Source organism: Homalodisca vitripennis, chromosome 1 (assembly GCF_021130785.1).
Source record: "Homalodisca vitripennis isolate AUS2020 chromosome 1, UT_GWSS_2.1, whole genome shotgun sequence".
NCBI lineage: Eukaryota > Metazoa > Arthropoda > Insecta > Hemiptera > Cicadellidae > Homalodisca > Homalodisca vitripennis.
Genome location: NC_060207.1, coordinates 16,664,117 through 16,684,701, shown reverse-complemented (window position 1 = coordinate 16,684,701; position 20,585 = coordinate 16,664,117). Strand labels below are relative to the sequence as shown.

Sequence of the window (20,585 nt, the reverse complement as noted above, 5' to 3'; positions counted from 1 at the left end):
TCCCACCCAAACATGAGAGTTCTATTATAGTAGAAATAGTTTTACATAACGTTCATTGACATGGATAAGACAATTTGGAATTTTGTTTGATAACATTTGATATTGATTGATGCTTGTTGAAGTATTATCGTTAGCCGTGAAGATTTCATACCCAACCTTTCTTGTGGTTGCGATGTCTCGAAGTAAACTTCATTCGATTCACTCTTCTGCAAGTTTCAATGCATACACGATAAGAAATCAAGTTATCGCAAGAAAGTAACTACAACTAGTAGATATCTGATTATTTGTTCAATCGAATGCGAATGCATCCTTGTTCCCACCCAAACATGAGAGTTCTATTATAGTAGAAATAGTTTTACATAACGTTCATTGACATGGATAAGAAAATTTGGAATTTTGTTTGATAACATTTGATATTGATTGATGCTTGTTGAAGTATTATCGTTAGCCGTGAAGATAAAACAGATCGATCGGTTATGGTGATATAACATAAGGTAAACCTATTCATTGTTTCTTCAGGTGATTGCAGACTAAACACACTCTTGGAAAAATGTAAGTCATTACGTTTGTATTATAAGAAAATTACAATGCTTTATTATAGTAAAATTAAATTGGTATTTATTTATATGGGTGGTTTTATTTTATCATAATTTTGAATTTATTACAGATATGAGTTGTAATTTTTAATATTGCTCTAAATAACTATGAAAGTATTCTAAGGAATTTAAAAGTCGGACTCCTTAAATACCATTGTGAATTAAATAAATTTTGTTTTATTACGTTAAATTTAAATAATATATTTTGATTGAAAATAAATTATTTTGAATCCACCTACATCGTAAAAAATGCAAATTTTATATTGTTCACAAATATTTGACTTCTTATTTATGTCTGAATTTGGGATACTTATCCCAAATTCAGACATAAACAAACCCAAGTGGGTTTGTATCCCAATTACAAAATATTGAAAAGTGATTTACTAATGCTACAGCGATTTAGTTTGCATTAAAATATCTGCATTTATAAAAAAGAATTGCATTTTTGACATCTTAAACCAAGGAGTGTTTGGCAATGCAAAAGGCGATTTAATCGTTATTCGCCAATTTGTAGCGTTCAATGCATAGGTGAAAAACGCATAAAGATTTTTTCAATATAAAAACTTTCATTGTGACTATCACAATGACCCCTCCGTTATGGTTCAAAAACTGTAATTAATATGTACAAAGTAATTGTACACCAAACCACTTGTCGCGTTACAGGCTTCGATGGGGTTCAATGCAAAATTTTAAGTCTATAGCTCATTTTATTATTGACAGATAAAAAGGCATACAACCATAAGACAAAAACATTTTGAGTTCCCCCCCCCCAAAAAAAAACCAAAGAGAAACTGTGTCAGTGGTTCAACGACGCTCAGCCAAAATTCAGACTGGACATGCAACATCATAGAACTCATTCATATCTATATGGAAATTAAGTATGATGCAAAATTTAAAGTCTACGATTAAATATTTCTCGAAATATCTTTCCACATGATCCACTCACATTTTTATTCGTTGAATTGTGCTTCGTACCCCAGAGGTTAAATAATAAGTCTTCACACCAAGTCAATGAGGTTGTATTCTGTGTTGGGACAATTAGGCTACACGTGTTGATATGTCACATCTTAAAATCTCTTTTGCGTGTATTGTGTTTGTTTACAAATTAATTTATTCTGCTATTTGCTCGTTGCCATCATGGTTTCTCATAAGACGAGTGTAAAAATATTCGCTAACGCTCAGCCTAATCCCATGGAGTGACATGCACCATCACCAAAATCAGTCTTCCTCATATAAAAATGAAGCTTCATACACAATTTCAAGTCTATGGTTTCTCGTAAGACGAGTGTAACAATATTCGCTAACGCTCAGCCTAATCCCATGGCGTGATATGCACCATCATCGAAATCAGTGTTCCTCATATAAAAATGAAGCTTCATACAAAATTTCTAGTCTATAGGTCAGTTCGTTTTTGAGATATCGAGCGGACAGACAGACATGAAAATGTTCCATCCCATCGAACAATATCATTTGATTAATCAATGATTTATTTAATTGACCAATCAATCAGGATTCGGGAGATCCTCATTCTGTTAAGAATCCCTTATAATCGATTAGAAATTCTCGATAAAAAATCTTTCTTTTCTAGATTTATAAGAAAGTACTTTCTTAGAAAATGATAATGTTGCCGTATATTATATATTCGTTTGTATATCAGGTTCGGATTTTAGCTAAAATTACATATGATAAACAGAGAATGTTTGTAGATAGTCGAGGCTTTAAGTTCTATCCGTCAATTTTAAATTTTAACTTACTTACTTTGTCAATCCGTTAATTTATGAATACTTAGGAACTCACAATCACCTATAACCGTCAGATAATATCATATATATATATATATATATATATATATATGTCAGATATATATATATATATATATATATATATATATAAAGGATAATTATGGAACATATTCTTGAATTGAAAATCCACAAAACCGAGTTTGAGTCAGTTCGTCAACAAAAAGTACTTTGATACATTCCGATGCATTGGTTTTAACTTAAATGTGTCCTCATAATTCACTAAATTCAATGCATTATGCAATCCCTTCCTAAATTAATAAAGAATTCCTAAATTTAGAGGTTTTAGTCTTATTGGCTGAGCTGTAGCGAAGCCACTCTCACTCGTAGAGCTGCAAAAATCTGCAGTCTGCAGTCTGTGTGTGCACGATAGCTTAAAACGAACCGATCAATAGACTTGAAATTATCCTTCATGACTATATGAAGAACACAGTGTAATAATAGTGGATGTGACCCTATGGGATTCGGCTGAGCGCTAGCGAATATTTTTATATTGGTTTAACACATATAACCTGACTATACGTTACATATACAAACAACATCATTTTATAGTAGCTACACTCCAAAGTTTTACTATTTATAAACAATTACATGAAACCAATTTCCTTAAAATAATCTGAATGTATCATGTGGCAAGATATGTCGGGAAAGATTTCATATGTAAACTTTAAATATTGCATGAAAAGTCATTTCTACAAGAATGAGTTTTATGATACGTAATCTTTTAGTTGACTTCCATTTGCATGATTGTCTCTCTGTATTTCTGTCCACTGAAAATCTCAAGAATTAAATGAGTTATGGATATGATTATTTTATTTTATTTGCAACCGCAGCGAAGCCTATAACGACAAATACAGTGTATTTATTATAGGCCTAATATGCCTTGTATTTATTCAAACAATTGGTAATGGAATGATGTAAAATTCTAGGAGATTAGTTGCAAATGTATGAATTAACCCTTTAACTTTAATATACTTGTCTGGAATGAATCTGAAAATTTAAAATTAAAGACAAACCTTTAAGAATATTATAAACTTTTCATCGCTACAATAGAAGAGACCAGCAGAGATTATCCACAGAGTGTCGTGATATTCTCTATTATATTAGTTTTAGTGAAGGATTTTGTAAATTTTACACAACAGTTAAATTACCGATTATGAGTGCGTACTCTTAGAAAATAATTTCTACTCTAGTTTAAACAATACTTTACGTAACATAAAAGTTCCTCACACATTACTTTTGAATCTTTACATTTCATGTTTTTACATTGCCGACGAAAATTAAACACTGCATTAGTTAGTTCATCATGCAACGACTTCTTTAACTCAACAGGCACAATAGGCTTCTGGTTTCAACATTTTAGCCAAAGACAACATGCTAAATACAATTTTGTTTGTTTCTTACCACATCCCAGCTTTTTTTTTTCTTCTGGAGCTTGAAGCTTTATATCAGATTTTTAATATCATACAATACCGTACTTATTTCACGGTTATTTATGATTGCGAGTTCCAAAATAAAAGATTTCATAAATTAACGGATTGACAAAGTAAGTAAGCTAAAATTTACTGACGGATAGAACTGAAAGCCTCTACTTTCTCCAAATATTCCCTTTTTATCCAAAGTAATTTTAGCTGAAATCCGAACCTAAGCTAGAAGTGGTCATTAGCTCTGTTGTTGCAGTCTCAACTTCAAGCTAAACTCTATGTTGGCTGCACTCTAGCAAAAGCTTACATGATTAAAACTTAAGTACAAGTTATTTATTTAATAAAATACTTCAGTACTGAAAAGCTTTTGTTTTCCTCTTTGTTTATTTTAATTCTATTGTTTGCTTTATATACTTATACATTTTCCAGGGCTATTGTAGCTCGTCTGCTGCTACTAGCACTGACAATAGCAGCGTTTGGAGAATCAGAACAGAAGGTTAGTACATTTAAATGTTAAGTAGTACTAATGTAAACCTGCGTAAGAGCACTGAATTTCAAATTAATAAGCTGCAATGTAACCTTCCACTTCTTGCAATATCCGATGCAATATCTGAAATCTGACACAGTCACAGACTTGACTCCTAGAATCTGGAGTTCACGTCCGTTTAAAGAGACCCAAAAAGGTCGACGACAAAGACGTTCAAAATAAACTCTTGTATCGATTCTACATCAGAGACACCCGAAGTGGAACTCGAGCGTAAAAGTAAGACACTTTTTAACTGTAGCGGGCTACATTTTTTGTTTTTTAAATGTGGCCCAAGAATTATATAACAAAAGTAATCACTCTTTTGAGAGCAAGAATGGCCAATCAATGGTTTGATATTGTTTACCGAACTTCAGGGAGACCATTACTACACATGAATTCCAAAATAAACAAAATAATTTTGAAATCGCTTCAAAATAAAAAGAATTTTCCATTCATAACCTACTTTAAATGTAATAAATATAAGGTATATTGAGATGGTACGTCAGCTAATTCTAAAACCAAGCAGATGGTCTAAATAAAGTATGAACATGTATTCCTCCTCTATAAGTTTTACTTCTTTGTCGAAACTCAAAAATACTCTACATAAAACATGATGATACATTTGTTAATATCCATTCGTTTATTACTGTTGGTTCTTTAACACTAAAAATTTTGATTTAAAAAATATCATAGGACTCCATTGTATGATGCGGTGAATGACAGACTACTGTCATAATAAAAGTATTGAAATGTGTAATATTATTAATAAATTTAAATTTTAGTTTAATTGGTTCAATGATTAAAAAATTCAGAAAATTGTACTCTTTTCAACCAACCTCACTACAAAAGTACATACAGGCCTATACGTATTGCTTATCATATCAAAATAACAAATTCTAATTTGGCGTCGGAAATATAAATATGTACTTTGAACCAGAAGAGCCCCTATAAGCGCAAAAACCTGAAATAACAATTACTACCAATATTGCTTAGCCTCTGACCTTAACCATAAATACTAAAAATGTTTACCTGATACATGATAAGACTAATTCCATTTAAAAAAATATAGGAATCGATCGTATTAGGTCGTAAGTGCTTTCATTATGATAGCTACGAACTTTGAATTTTGGTTCTCCTATATTGGTTTAAAATATTTCAAGTATAACTGAAATCGTGGGAGCTATTCAATCGAATACAAGGAACGTTGCAGAGAAATTGCGGGTAAAGTAGTGGTAAGTGCAGTGTTTTTATATTTTTTGAGTTTGACCTTACTAGCCATTACTTTTCTATTGTAATGGTTGGTTTCACAATCGATTCTAAAACTTCCGTATACAAGTATAGATATTAGCAAACAAACTTTTAATTAATTATTGGTACGTTAAGATATGTATTATGGTTTTACAGTATACAAGTTACAAATAAAATAAAACTTACTTTTGGTCAAGCAAAATCTAAATATTAGTAGTGGGGTTTAAGCCTGCAATCGTCAGGGTGTGCTTGTACATTTGGACCTAGGCTCTAAATCTTATAAAAAAGATACATATTTTACAATTAAATGCAAAAGCAATAACTAACAGATATCATAAATGTATTACCGAAATATTTAGTGTAATCAAAACACGATTATTTCCAAAATGTATTATAGGTATTACACAATTTTTAGGTGAAAAAGGTTTTGCGGTTACAGACAAGTTATGTAAACCGACATTTACATAATTGTAAAACAGTATATATTAACAAGTTGAAAACTGCTTTATCTATTAGGAATCATTACTAATGGGCGTGATTTCGTGGTAGGGTTCTCCACTTGAGTTCGTTATCTTCAAGAAACGTGATAGTTTTAAGTTGTTTGTTTATTCCCGAGTTACAACATGCAGCAACTTTTACAAATGTTTCTATCTACTTGGTATATTTGATAATATATCTACGTTATATAAATCTCCACATGTAACACGAGATAACAAGCAATATCTATCACTTTTTATTCTTTTTTTAAGTTTTTTTTTACGAAGGAAGGATTGTGAAGGAAACAGGATTTTTCCGGACATTTCCCACAGTTTAGTGATACAAAAAATCAGTAACACTACGTTTCGAGATCTGAAATCTGATCTCTTCTTCAGGTAAATAACTAACCCAACAGATAATTACAAACTATGTTAGAATAATCAATCAGATTATAATCAGAGATTAGAGAGACCAGATTGCAGATCTCGAAACGTAGTGGTCTTGATAAAGAAGAATTGTAAAACGTTGAGGTTTCTAAATTAATTTCATTTAAAATAGTGCTCAGGAATAGGCTTTCTAGGTGCTTTGGCTTTCTCCCATCAAAACTTTTAACGAGAATCATTGATGGAATATCACATTTAAAACCTATGAATTGTTCATAATCCCCCATTGTTAGGGAGAAAAGGCGTAAATTTATGTTATCTTACTATACAATCCCAAAGAAAATTTTAATTTTTTCAAACGTTCAAAAGTTAAGGTTGGTTGGAAATTTATGGGCACTCCGTATTTTTTGTTGTAGGGGAAGAGATACACATTATTATCTTATGTTGCATTATAGAAAACATTTATGTATATTATAGGGTTTTGATGCAGCTAATTTCAATGTATAGCTTATATGTATATATATATATATATATATGTATATATATATATATATATATATATATATATATACATTTAATTAAATTTGTATAAATGGCAATAGCCGAATTTAATTTTTTTTTTCAATAAACATTGAAAAAAAATTATATATATATATATATATATGTATATATATATATATATATATATATATATATATATATATATATATTAGTTTTAGTTCAATGTGCACACTTTGTTTTGCAGTTACTGAATAATTTTAATATTTCAGCTTGTTTATTTTAGGACGCATTGAAAATTACAGTGTATTATGAAACGTACTGCCCTGACTCGGAGAATTTCATGATGAATCAGTTGGCACCCATGATGGGAGAATTCAACGCCTATCCTAGCTGGTTGACTTTGGACCTCATACCATTTGGAAAAGCTAAGGTAAGGACAATATTCTATACTGCTGAGTTTTCATCAATGAGATTCATAATCAATTAGTGTATGTTTTTTATGAGAACTTAATCAACAATGTTCTTCAAATTTCTTAAAATTCAAAATATTTTGGTAATCATTATACCTGTTTTTGGGTATAATTATTTTCCAAATCTTTCTCTGAAATCAAAGGCGTTACTCTGCCATTTGCAACCTAGCCTAATCACATGGTTAGGTTAGGTGATATACCATCATATATATTTTGCATACCATCATTTTGGTTATACCAAAACACAACAATGACAACACCGATTAGGTTAGGTTAGGTTAGACTAGGCTAGAACTGTTTAATGACAATTTGTAGTTACAGTTGGTACGTTTGAAGCAATTTCAACATACCAATACTATATTTTGTACTCCTATAAAATGTTATTATAGTGAGAGGCATGAAAGAAGTTCACTGGAGGCGGAGTCTATGGTGACGTGATCTTAAAACCGCCAATAAACATTGATGCGCAGTTGCCAAGTTGTCTTGCTGTACAGCACTAGCCCAATACCTTTTGGCCAATAGGCTTTTGGTGTAACTGGAACCTTACACGCATGGTTTCGAAGCTACCTTGACGGGCGTACTCTTCAAGTCAAGTATGCAGGAACGCTCTCCAGACAAGTTAATGTTTTATCTGTGTTCCCCAGGGATCACATCTGGGACCCTTTTTATTTTCCATGTTTATCAATGACATTGGTACTACTTTATCGAGCCAATATCTCCTGTTTGCTGATGATGTTAAGATCTTTGCTGAGATATCAAGTATCCAACATCAGCAGGAACTTTAAAGGGATCTACAACGAATTCAAGACTGGTGTCAAGCAAGTGGTATGGACTTAAACACTGATAAATGCAACACTATGTCGTACACCAGAGCTCATGAGATCCTGCAGTTCAATTATACGCTCTATGGTGTCGCCCTCCAGAGAGTTACGAGAACCCGTGACCTTGGAGTTCTCCTTACATCAACGCTGGACTTTGGTGAGCACATTCGCAGCATCGTCAGTAAAGCAGTCTCAATCCTAGGGCTTATATGCCGCACCTGTCGTCGTGGTTTCTCTGCTACTGTGGTCGGGACCCTGTATGCTGTTCTGGTCCGTCCGGTCCTAGAATTTTCTTCTGTGGTCTGGTCCCCCTACCAGGTTGGACACATCTCAATGCTTGAATCTGTTCAAAAGCGTGTGTTCAGAACTGTTGGTGTGAAGCTTGGTTACCAGTATCTCGATGTCGATTTGGAGACAATGTCTAATTTTCTTCACCTTCCACCGCTGTCAGTTCGCAGAACCTTAATGGACATGGTTTTCCTTTTTAAGATCTTGAATGGGATGATCGAATGTCCAGCCATTCTTCAGGCAATAGACCTTCATATACCTCGTAGTCAAGCACGGAGCTCCCAACTGTTCACCAGACGTCACCATCATACCAACTACCTTTACCACGGTACGATCCCGAGGCTGATGAAAACGGGCAACAGTATGTGTTCTGACGTGGACTTCTTTGACCCGTCTTTTCGTCACTTCAGGAGAAACGTACTGGCAGCTATAACTTCACCAACTGGAGCTTGAAAATCGACAGTGTGTTCTAGGTGATGAGTGCCTGGGTGGTGCCTTTAAAGGGCCACATCGTGCTTTATGCACGAATATTGGCTGTGATAGCAACTTATGTTTTGGTGGTGCCTTTAAAGGTCCACATAGTGCTGCGATGTTATATATTTGCTATCGTTACTGTTATCTATCTGTTATCTATATTTTATTATTTATATGTTATTGTTACAATGTATTATATAGTTTATGTCCATTGTTATTGTCCTAGTTATTTATATTGTTATGTACTGTTATTAATTTATTATCGTATATATTATTGTTGCACGCTGCTTCTAAGTTACTAGTCCTCTTCTGAGCTAATTATTGATATTTGTAAAATGGTGTATTGCCGTAAATGAAATAAATAAATAAATACCATGTAAGGCCTAGGCTCAGGTAAAATGACGGCTTTTCTAGTCAAATGAATAGCGCGAGATTTCCACATTTAACAGCTAATGAATGCCGCCAATGATCTTTTTAATCGTCAATTAATTATATGCACCAAATACTTTTTCAAATAATTAAGCTGCACCATTATTAAACTTCATTCCAGCATAGAACATTTTTTTCAAATAAGACAGTTCGGTGAATAGAGAGTGTATAGCCTCCTGTTTGTCTGGTGAAGTGATTGTGCAGATGCCTTTGTTTAGGAGGATCCTTGGTTCTGCAGTGAATAATGGTTTCCAGGATGTAGATAGAAGTCACTCTCAATAACTTCCTGTCTTTAAGTACGTTTCTGCAGCTCTGTGTGGGCCCTATTCCTGCTATTATCCTTAGTGCTTTCTTATGCATAATTAGGGCACGAAGAAGATTTCCATCCGAAGAACCACCCCAGATGGTTATTTCGTAACGCAAGAGGCTTTCAAAAGTGCTTAGTGTGCAATTTTCGTGGCTTCAGGACTGCTGGTCTGTTTAGTTCTCTTCAGTGCGAGTAGAGCTGAGTTAAGCTTAAGGCATATGTTGTCTAGGTGACTTTCCGGCTCAGGCTTTCATCAATCGTTATGTCTCGATGTTTAACATAGCCAGCTGCTTGGAGACCTGACAGTTCACTTATAAGAGCTTTTTACTGCCAAATGATATTTGTTTTGTTTTATTTTCATTGAGAACGAGATCATTTTTAAGTATATATATATATATTATATATATATATATATATTATATATAATAATTCTTGGACCAATCTGAATACAATGAACAAGTCTACTTCTAGTTGCTTTGTATCTTTACTAGCTGTGAATATCACAGTGCCGTTCGCGTACATCAGCATTTTACAATATAGTCGTTAATGAATAATATGAATATGACTGGTCCAAAAACCGAACCTTGTGGAACCCCTCTTCTGACTGGTAGAAGTTTACACTGAACTATACTTATGAACCTGTTAATTGTTCCTTTTAGTACCACTGTCTGAGTTCGTCCCTTGAAGTAGCTTGCAAACCACGTAACTGCTGTTTGTTGGATCCCAAGTCTGTCAAGTTTAGTTAGTATGAGGCCATGATCTAGGCAGTCAAAAGCTTTGCTAAGATCAAGGAGTAAAATCGTTACGGTGTTGCCAATTTCTATGTTGTCATTAGTTCAATAAGGTCAATAATTGCAGTAGTACTGGATTTACCAGAGATAAAACCACAAGACTGCTTGTCAGTTAGTGTCTATTAAGTGGCGTCAATATACCTCTGAAACTGACTACTGAAAACGCACTTGTTTCTATACAATGACAAAAGTGTAACCTACTATCTGTTTTCTTATTTTGAATCCAGAAAGTCGGCCACAACAAGTACGAATGTCAGCATGGGCCGAAAGAATGTGCGGGAAATAAGCTCGAAGCGTGTGCTATCAACGAGCTGGTGACCAAGCAGTACAACCCTCTCTACATGAGGCTGGTCAACTTCATCTACTGCACGATGACAGCTGATGATCAAGTTAAAGCAGCTAAACAGGTGATGATTACAAGAATAAAAACTACACTGCTACAAGTACTCTAAATAATTATATTACAATAAAATAGCTAAAATAAGTACACACCTAGTGGTTCAACTGTTAATATTAATGTTAAAATTGTGTAGAAAATCAGCAATATGTAGTAAAATTCAAATTAATCTATTGGACTATAAAAGAGTGCTAATTTACATTGGATAAAAAATAACATAAGATTTTTTTTTCGGAAAAACAATACAGAAAATCCATTAATCAAAATAAATTTACAATCACTTGCGTTAGATTGGGGTCGAAATTGAAAGTGTAGAAGAGTTTAAAATTACTGGCTGGGTGTTGCTAGTATTGGAAAAAATTCATATGTATCTGTGTATCCACACAATAACCAAGTAATTTTTTAACAAACTAAGTACAATCATATGACAAATTAACATTTCATATAGTAATATATGTAGCCTAATAAAAGAACTTTAGACTTGTAATTTTGCATACATCCTCAGTAAAGCTTGTTACACGATACGTAGTGTGGCGTACTTCTGCCTTTTCTTACTACAAAGATATTTGAAATAACCTGAAAGTCACCAGATATAACTATTGGCTAATACTGACATAACTATTTGTATGTGTCTTACAGTTGGTTTAAATGTGTCTACCTAAAATTTGTAAATATAAAAGGATATACCATTTGGTATGCTTTTTGTATTCCCTCTTTTTTCTAAGCTCACCAAAACTAGCGCTACTTACAACTATCAATTTCTTTAAAGGATCCTTGCTTTCCTGAAGAACAAAACTTTGCTTTCATACATTGAAAATTAGTTCTTATCTCCCATGCTAAATGGTATTGAACCAGTTCAATAAATAATAACCCCATTTAAATAAGCAGTAATGGTGAAAGTAATAATAACAATACAATATTGTAAAGTAGCTATGGTGGGAAAGATGATTCAATGCGAATGTTGAGTTTAGCTCCAGTTCACCACCAGCGCGTCTGGAATCTGACGCTGACGCAAACTTGACTCCTGGAATCGTTTTAAGATTCTTCGTCGCCGACTTTTTTATCTCTTCAGATGAACATGACTCCAAACCATGCTTCCACGTTCCATGTTTCTACGTTATGTGTAGAAACTTTGGTTGTTCCACCATGATTAGAGATCGTGTCTAAATCATCGTAGGGCATCCAATTGTGCATCTGATTAGACAACCAGAATACCTCTTTATCTATTTTTTGTTTGAAGTTTGTTTTTGACGATGGAAGGATTGTGGAGAAAACAGGATTTTTCGGGCATTTACCATCGTTCAGTGATACAGTACAATCAGTAAGACTACATTTCGAAATCTGCAAACTGATCTCTTCTTCAGATAAATGACTAAATTAGTGTATGACTAAAATCTAGTAAACAAAAATGCCATATCGTTGTGACACGCATGAGTCAGCAACAACAACAGCCATGCTCTGGCATTTTTTGTTTGCTTTAACCTAGATTTTAGTCGTGCATTAGTTTAGCCATTTACCTGAAGAAGAGATCAGATTGCAGATCTCGAAATGTATTACTGATTGTATTGTATCACTGAACAATAGCAAATGTTCGAAAAAATCCTGTTTCATTCTTTATTATCTATATTACATTATATTTTGTACTCTAGATGTTTATGATAACAAAACGATGTAAAGAGTTAATTTTGAGTTTTTCGTCGCCGATTTGTGGGTCTCTTCAGACGAACATGGCTCCAGATTCCAGGTGTCAAGTCTGTGACAGCAGCAGATTCCAGACGCAGCACTAAGAGGAAGGTGAACTGCAGCTAGTTCAACATTCACAATATCGTAATATTCCTAAAACGTAAACACTTTTCGCAGTGTGCGGACCAAACTGGGGTGGACTACAAGAAGCTCATGAAGTGCTATAAAGGACCCGAGGGCAACAAACTCATCAACATGTACGCCAAACGCACAGGCGAACTTCAACCACCCCTCAGCTGGGTCCCCACAGTAGTGTTCAACGATGTAAGTCCTTAGATTGTACTATTGTCTGTTCCTTCCAACGAGTGTATTACTTATAGTATAATTCGCCAAACGCACAGGCGAACTTCAGCCACCCCTCAGCTGGGTCCCCACAGTAGTGTTCAACGATGTAAGTCCTTAGATTGTACTATTGTCTGTTCCTTCCAACGAGTGTATTACTTATAGTATAATTCGCCAAACGCACAGGCGAACTTCAGCCTCCCCTCAGCTGGGTCCCCACAGTAGTGTTCAACTATGTAAGTCCTTAGATTGTACTATTGTCTGTTCCTTCCAACGAGTGTATTACTTATAGTATAATTCGCCAAACGCACAGGCGAACTTCAACCACCCCTCAGCTGGGTCCCCACAGTAGTGTTCAACGATGTAAGTCCTTAGATTGTACTATTGTCTGTTCCTTCCAACAAGTGTATTACTTATAGTATAATTCGCCAAACGCACAAGCGGACTTCAGCCTCCCCTCAGCTGGGTCCCCACAGTAGTGTTCAACGATGTAAGTCCTTAGATTGTGCTATTGTCTGTTCCTTCCAACAAGTGTATTACTTACAGTATAATTCGCCAAACGCACAGGCGAACTTCAACCACCCCTCAGCTGGGTCCCCACAGTAGTGTTCAACGATGTAAGTCCTTAGATTGTGCTACTGTCTGTTCCTTCCAACAAGTGCATTACTTATAGTATAATTCGCCAAACGCACAGGCGAACTTCAACCACCCCTCAGCTGGGTCCCCACAGTAGTGTTCAACGATGTAAGTCCTTAGATTGTACTATTGTCTGTTCCTTCCAAAAAGTGTATTACTTACAGTATAATTCGCCAAACGCACAGGCGAACTTCAACCACCCCTCAGCTGGGTCCCCACAGTAGTGTTCAACGATGTAAGTCCTTAGATTGTGCTATTGTCTGTTCCTTCCAACGAGTGTATTACTTATAGTATAATTCGCCAAACGCACAGGCGAACTTCAACCACCCCTCAGCTGGGTCCCCACAGTAGTGTTCAACGATGTAAGTCCTTAGATTGTGCTATTGTCTGTTCCTTCCAACAAGTGTATTACTTATAGTATAATTCGCCAAACGCACAGGCGAACTTCAACCACCCCTCAGCTGGGTCCCCACAGTAGTGTTCAACGATGTAAGTCCTTAGATTGTGCTATTGTCTGTTCCTTCCAACAAGTGTATTACTTATAGTATAATTCGCCAAACGCACAGGCGAACTTCAACCACCCCTCAGCTGGGTCCCCACAGTAGTGTTCAACGATGTAAGTTCTTAGATTGTACTATTGTCTGTTCCTTCCAACAAGTGTATTACTTATAGTATAACTCTAATTGAAATATATTTATAGGTGTTCAACCAGACACAGAGTGATGCAGCACAGAAGAATTTGTACAAAGTTGTCTGCGAACTCCTGCCTGATCAGTGTTTGTAACTCCTGTTTAATTTGAGATATAATGACTCAAACGGGTTAGGTTGTAAGCAGCTGAAGCCAAAGTTTGTATAAAGGAATGAATAAACTGACTACGAGACAAACCAGCAATTTTTACCATACGTATACTGTATTCACACAAATGCTCGTTCTTAGAAGTAATTATTAATATTATGCACAATTAATACTACATAAAGTTAAGATTAAGTATTCTACAAGTGATAATTAATATGTGATAAAAGCTGTTAAATAAAACTATTACTAATTTATTTTAGTGTTATTTATTACTGAAACAACCCCCTGATTTGTTCATTTACACTCTGATAAGTGTCCAGGCCAAAACCGGTTGATGAATACACAACAAATAACCAACACAAATAATACGCTAACAGTTACTGAATATTGACAATAGGTTAGTACAGCATGAAGATACGTTAAAGTTTACTGAAAGAAAGTTTTATTGGAGATAACGGCGTGGCACGTACAAATGGACCAAGGATCTACTCGCGCGGCCGAGGCTGTACTAGCAATCCATGAAACATTGACCTCATCTACGCGATGTCATTCTGTGACCTCAACGCGATGTCATTCTGTGATTGATTTAAAAGAACTGCATTAACAGAACATCTTTTGTATATAACCATGAAATAACTCATAAATCTGTAAGTATTCCAGTTATTAGCTCATGGATCACGAGAATACCGATGAATGGGCTCCAAGAGAAAGTCAAATGTTTTTGGAAAAGACTCCCCTCTTCCCCGCCCGCATACGAGGCAGCCAGCAGGCCTGCGCGCGCAGATCGCTTGGTCCTTCTGCATGCATGTGGGGCGCGCCTCCCGCCAATGTCGGTCGTGGCGCGTCGCACAGAGAAAATATGTGTAGCTAATTCATAGTTATACATCATGCTATACCTATAAATGTAATGTAACTCATACATACACTTTCTCTACAAAACTACGTAAAAACTTTGTGGGACAACTAAATTTACCTTTCACTCCAAATCAAATATACTTTGTCATACATTACTAATATTTATTGCGTAAAGAAAATTAACAACTGCATTGCATGCGTCAACAGAGCAAATTAAAGAAATGCATAATTTAAATTATGTTTTGCAAACATAAAAACGTACAATTCTTGTTCTATGTCAGAACCAGAGGATTTCATGTTGCTTGCATGATGTTTTCAAAAATTAGAGAATTTTCATCCCAGCGGCCCATCATGAACTCATCTACAGAGTAAAAAGCCTTTGACACCAGGTGGTGTTTCAGACGAGGTTTGAATTTTTGAGGTCATTCAGTTGTTTGATATCATCAGGAAGCCTATTGATTAGTCTGACACCAACTTGAGACGGCAAGCGCTCAAAAACTGTCGTTCTGTGTTTTCGATTCGAAAGTTGTCACTGCCTCTTGTTCTGTACTGACGGACATCCCTGCCCTGCACTAACTCACATTTGTGTCGACAGAAAAGGACGACCTCGAGAATATTTAGGGTTGCCCCCCCCCCCCAAGCTCCCTAAAGGCCTCTGCACAATTCTCTTTGGTTTGATTTTTTTTAATCTTGTCAGATTTTTTAGGACTACATAGGATTTTTCGATATTTATTTAATTAAATATAAAAAGAGAATAATGAGTCATTTTCAAAGCTATACACAGTACTTATTCTACAATATTGAAATAGACTTAGCAGTCATACCGAGTAACCAATTATCTATGCAAAATAATTGTAATGTGTAGGCTACAATGAGACTAGAGAGACACGAACTGTTACAGTAAGTTTTACCAAATCAATCGATTTCTCAAGGCATACGGTATTCTTACCTGGGGTATATGTATTAAAGGAGACCAACACGAAGTTAGACGGAATTCCTGACTCACAAAGTCTGAATTGTATTCGGAAATTATACGGGTGAGGATAATAATTAGGGTTAAAAATATTACAGCTATGCCTAATTTATGTTGAATATTTGCCAGCTATTGTCTAGCTTTGCCACACAGCGTGGCGTCATCGTGGCGCCTGAGGAAATTAATTTCTCTGGCAGAAGGTATCAAAACTTTTATTAGGTCTACTAAGTCTTTAAAAGAGTATTTATGTCTCTTAAAGTTTAAAACTCTAATAAAAACAGAGAATGCATATTGTTGATTTAGAAGGTGTCAATCTCGATCAGTTACTTTCACTCAACCCTAACATAGATGCAATTAATAAATTATTCACATGCACAACGACTGCAGCCTGTGATATTAATTGAAAAATGTAATCAACTGTTCTGTGTAAACACTGTTTTATGACAGCAGAACCATACATTTAATTAATTTAACCACTATTTTAATTTTTTTGATAGTGATGTGTAAAATCATAGAGTAAACTTGATAGTAAAAACACTTCTTATTTCAACCTAATAAAAATAATAATAAATGTATTTCCAAATAACAACAAATAATTACAATAAATCCAACAGTAATACAATAATTCAAAATAAGGTAAAAATTACATAGCATATATAAAAAACATAACATAGCATATACAAAACAAAAATGATTTGCTCAGGCTGACCAAGTTTACACTTACCAGTTAATTAAAAGGAAAATACAATGAACAGTATTTTTGTTGGTTGTTTTTGGAAAATGAAACCTCCAAGGCAAAGCCTGATTGGAGGAAATAACGTGTGTACTTATTGGATAAGAAATTGCCTTCAAGTAATACAGGGCTCTATATTCCAGTATCATTGACCCAACTCCCTAAGAATTAAAATAGTATATGAAATTTGAATTCTTATAAAAGACATTATTATAAATTATATAAACAATTTAATAAGTTAATAAGTAGGCCTCATTGAACAATATAATATGAGAGACTTAGTAAAAAAAGTTGTATCTTGAGTTATCAAAATTAACCGCTTTAACTAAACGTAAATATCGAGAATATTAACATTAATAAACAAAAAATCCGACCTATACCCAAGCACAAGAATTCTTTGACACATCTCACAACAGAATATCATCAATATGCATCCTTATATTCACTAATAGAACTATGAACATATACACATACATATTCTCAATACACACATATATTCACATTACACTTGCATATTCACAAAAATACATGCACACACACACCCACACATACGAATAGTATAAAATAATTTATAAAATATCACAGTAATTGTAGAAGTACTTTTTCAACTTTGGATTTCAAATAATAAGCCAAGCTTTTGTTAAGGTGTGGCAACCTGGTTTGCTATTTAAATTGAAACTCTGTTCATCACACTAAATGTATGCCATTCTCAAATCATATTTAATTGACATATTTTAAAATTAAATTTGAAGGAGTTATCACAGATTTGGCACCAGTTGGGTCAGGCATTTCTTTAGGAAGCGTTCTTGGCCCGCTAAGCAGACATACCAATTTCGATTGAGACAATGGTATCTATGCTCGCAGACGATACTTATTTATTTATTTTTTCACTGCTATAAATATGATGCTTAGTGCTTATTAATCAATTGTATTTGAGACACAAAAAACTGTTTAGAGTTAGAGTTCTATTGTGTCAATAAAGCAGTTTGAAGTTTATAAGGCCTTGCTTGCGTAAAACTTATTCATGACCTCTAAAATCTGATTAAGAAGAAATCACAAAAGTAACTCTTATAAGATTCGAATAAGTAGTATATATGAAATAAGTTGCTGTTGATAGCTAAGTGTAGATAATTACCTACCTTCTACCTACGTCCAAATACATGTTACTAAGGAAATAACAAGAAAGATTGTAAGCTATTTAGAAAAACAATTTATTTTAAAATTAATTGAAGTGGTAGTTCACAATTTCTAAACACTGTTACTTTAAGAAATAGAAAAGCTCGATCAAGACCCTTCACTTCAAAAAAATATGAGAGAATAGTTTTGGCCCTTTAATTAAATCAAGGCAATGCCACTGACAAGTTGTGAAAAATACTTAACTGTCTATTTATTAATATGCCAATATTATTTGTTTTTAAACCGATTTTGGATGAAAATACAAATTATTAATATTCCTAATTTACAAATCGGAGGTGCAATCAAAATATTTAAAAAAATATAAAAGATGGTCCAAACCATTTGAATTAAACGATTACTTGACTGTCAAAATAATTTGGACGTAAAAATGTGAAGTGGAACATAGGATAATCAGAAATACTAGAAAATATAGTTCTAATTAGTCCACAAAAACTATTATATAGTCATAATAGTCCATAAGCAGAGATTAATTTGTATTGTATAAGCAAACACACAACCTGTTTTTCATTAAGTCAACTGAGAAATTTCCTTCAAGAAAATCTATCGTCAGCTGTGCCAGTTTTGATGAAGGTTGAATTGGCAGGGTATCAGAAGGGTTAAAAATGTAAAATGATAATTACTTTTTCTTAGCTAGACACACTTAAAAACCAACTGTCAATCACATAAATAAATGTAAAATCAGCGTTAGCTAATTATTTACAGACCCTTAAAGTACCGACTTTCAATGTCTTTATCTAAATATCTGACGGTGATATAACTATTATTTGTGTCCAACGGTTGTTTCTAATTGTGTCAAGCTAGGAAAAACTAAGTTTCATATTTAAACCCTTCCAATGCCCTCCCATTGCAACCTCTGCCAAAACTAGTGCAGTTGGCAATAATTTCTTTCTGGAGAAATTTCTCTATCGATTTCAAGAAAAACTAGGTTGTGTGCTTATACAGTTCCAATAGACACTTGATAACCTAGACTATAATGGAGCAGTGGTGATAACCGAATCAACCAACATCGAGTGTGGCTGCTGCTTGGATGGGTGACCACTAAGATATCCTATCCTTGCAAGTAGCCCGCCTGCCCAGCCATTAGTGGTGGTTCAGAAGTCACCTCTAAACCATCATATCCAAGAACTCATTCTACATGTGGACAAGCTTGGACTTCCCAAGGTAACACGACCACATTGCTACAATACCCAGAATGTGTCTCTGATACCGCCAGTCAGACATTATGCCCTTTATGACAAGAAACCCTCAACAATGGGAGCACGACTTACAATCAGCTCCCAGCTTCCTTCAAACAACTAACTGGAAAGGCAATGAAGAGGAAACTTTATTCGTGGTTATTGAAACATCATATCTACACTGTTCAAGAATTCAGTGAAGAGATCAGCCAGACTACAATAAAACTCGATCAACCATAAATGACAATCATATATTATTACCATGTATGATATGTATATTCGTACGCATAACTGTTCTCAACGTTCCTATTGATTAAGTGATTTTGATTGTGATTAGTCCCTTCAAATATTGTATTTAACACTGATGTCAAAATTACAATTAGAATAAATTGTGTATCATTGATCTTATTCTTAAGTAACTTCATACAAGGAACCTTTATTACGTGTTTTCAGCATTAATATACAATGTGATCATAAAATCTTCCTCTTATAATTTTTAAACAGTTGCCGATAGGTAAACCAAACTTGAAAGTTGTTTTAGATTGATAGTGCTTTTTGTATTGTAAGGAGTTACTTTTTGAGTGGGGAAAACCAATCTCAAAATGTTTAAATTGTATCCACAATTTAATGTGGATAAGTAAAAAAAAACGAGAATTTTAATGGAAACCAAATATCTTTTTATCACAATATTTTTGATCAAATTAAACCCATTAAAACTAAAAATACATCTAATTCAAGCCATCTTCTACTGTTGTCTTACTATTAAAAAGCTTTCTTTTTATGTTTATATTTCATTGATCTTACATAACGTCTACAAGAAATGTCAGAAAAGTGACAAATTAATGAGGGGTGTCATTTATATATTTATTTATATTATATATATTTATATAAACAATAATATTAATATATATAATATATATAAATAATATATATATATATTATATATATATATATATATATATACACACATGTAAATTTTAGTAAAAAAGATTTACTAATGAAGTTTAAAAAGTCATTGTTTAAATTCTATAAAATCCTCTATAATACCAGTGTCTAAATTTAAAAATTTGTTTCTGGAGAGAACCCTCTGATCCCTCATTTGAAGGAGATCACACACCCCATATCCCGTATGTAGAGGGATTATCACACCCTGTATACGTGACTGTGAAATGTATCATCGTAAATGTTTCGATGCTTTTCCCACGCCATGATTGAGTGATATGAAACAAAACAAATCCTATCTTGTACGATGATGGATTGTGTA

The 20,585-nt window shown here is 34.0% G+C and overlaps 1 protein-coding gene across 1 annotated transcript; it reads left to right on the top strand.

Annotated features, from left to right (window-relative positions):
• The first annotated feature begins 457 nt into the window (after window positions 1-457).
• Window positions 458-14,642, top strand: LOC124357658 (GILT-like protein 1). The gene is made up of 6 exons (XM_046809640.1): window positions 458-552; window positions 4,249-4,315; window positions 7,238-7,384; window positions 10,762-10,941; window positions 12,792-12,938; window positions 14,293-14,642. Coding segments are annotated over exons 1-6 (627 nt in total). The 5' UTR covers window positions 458-550; the 3' UTR covers window positions 14,377-14,642.
• The last annotated feature ends 5,943 nt before the right edge of the window (window positions 14,643-20,585 follow it).

Bases quoted from the DNA above. Each gene is read 5' to 3' on its own strand.
- LOC124357658 (XM_046809640.1), top strand. The intron at 7,385-10,761 runs GTAAGGACAATA...TTTTGAATCCAG, and splicing joins TACCATTTGGAAAAGCTAAG to AAAGTCGGCCACAACAAGTA. The intron at 10,942-12,791 runs GTGATGATTACA...CACTTTTCGCAG, and splicing joins AAGTTAAAGCAGCTAAACAG to TGTGCGGACCAAACTGGGGT.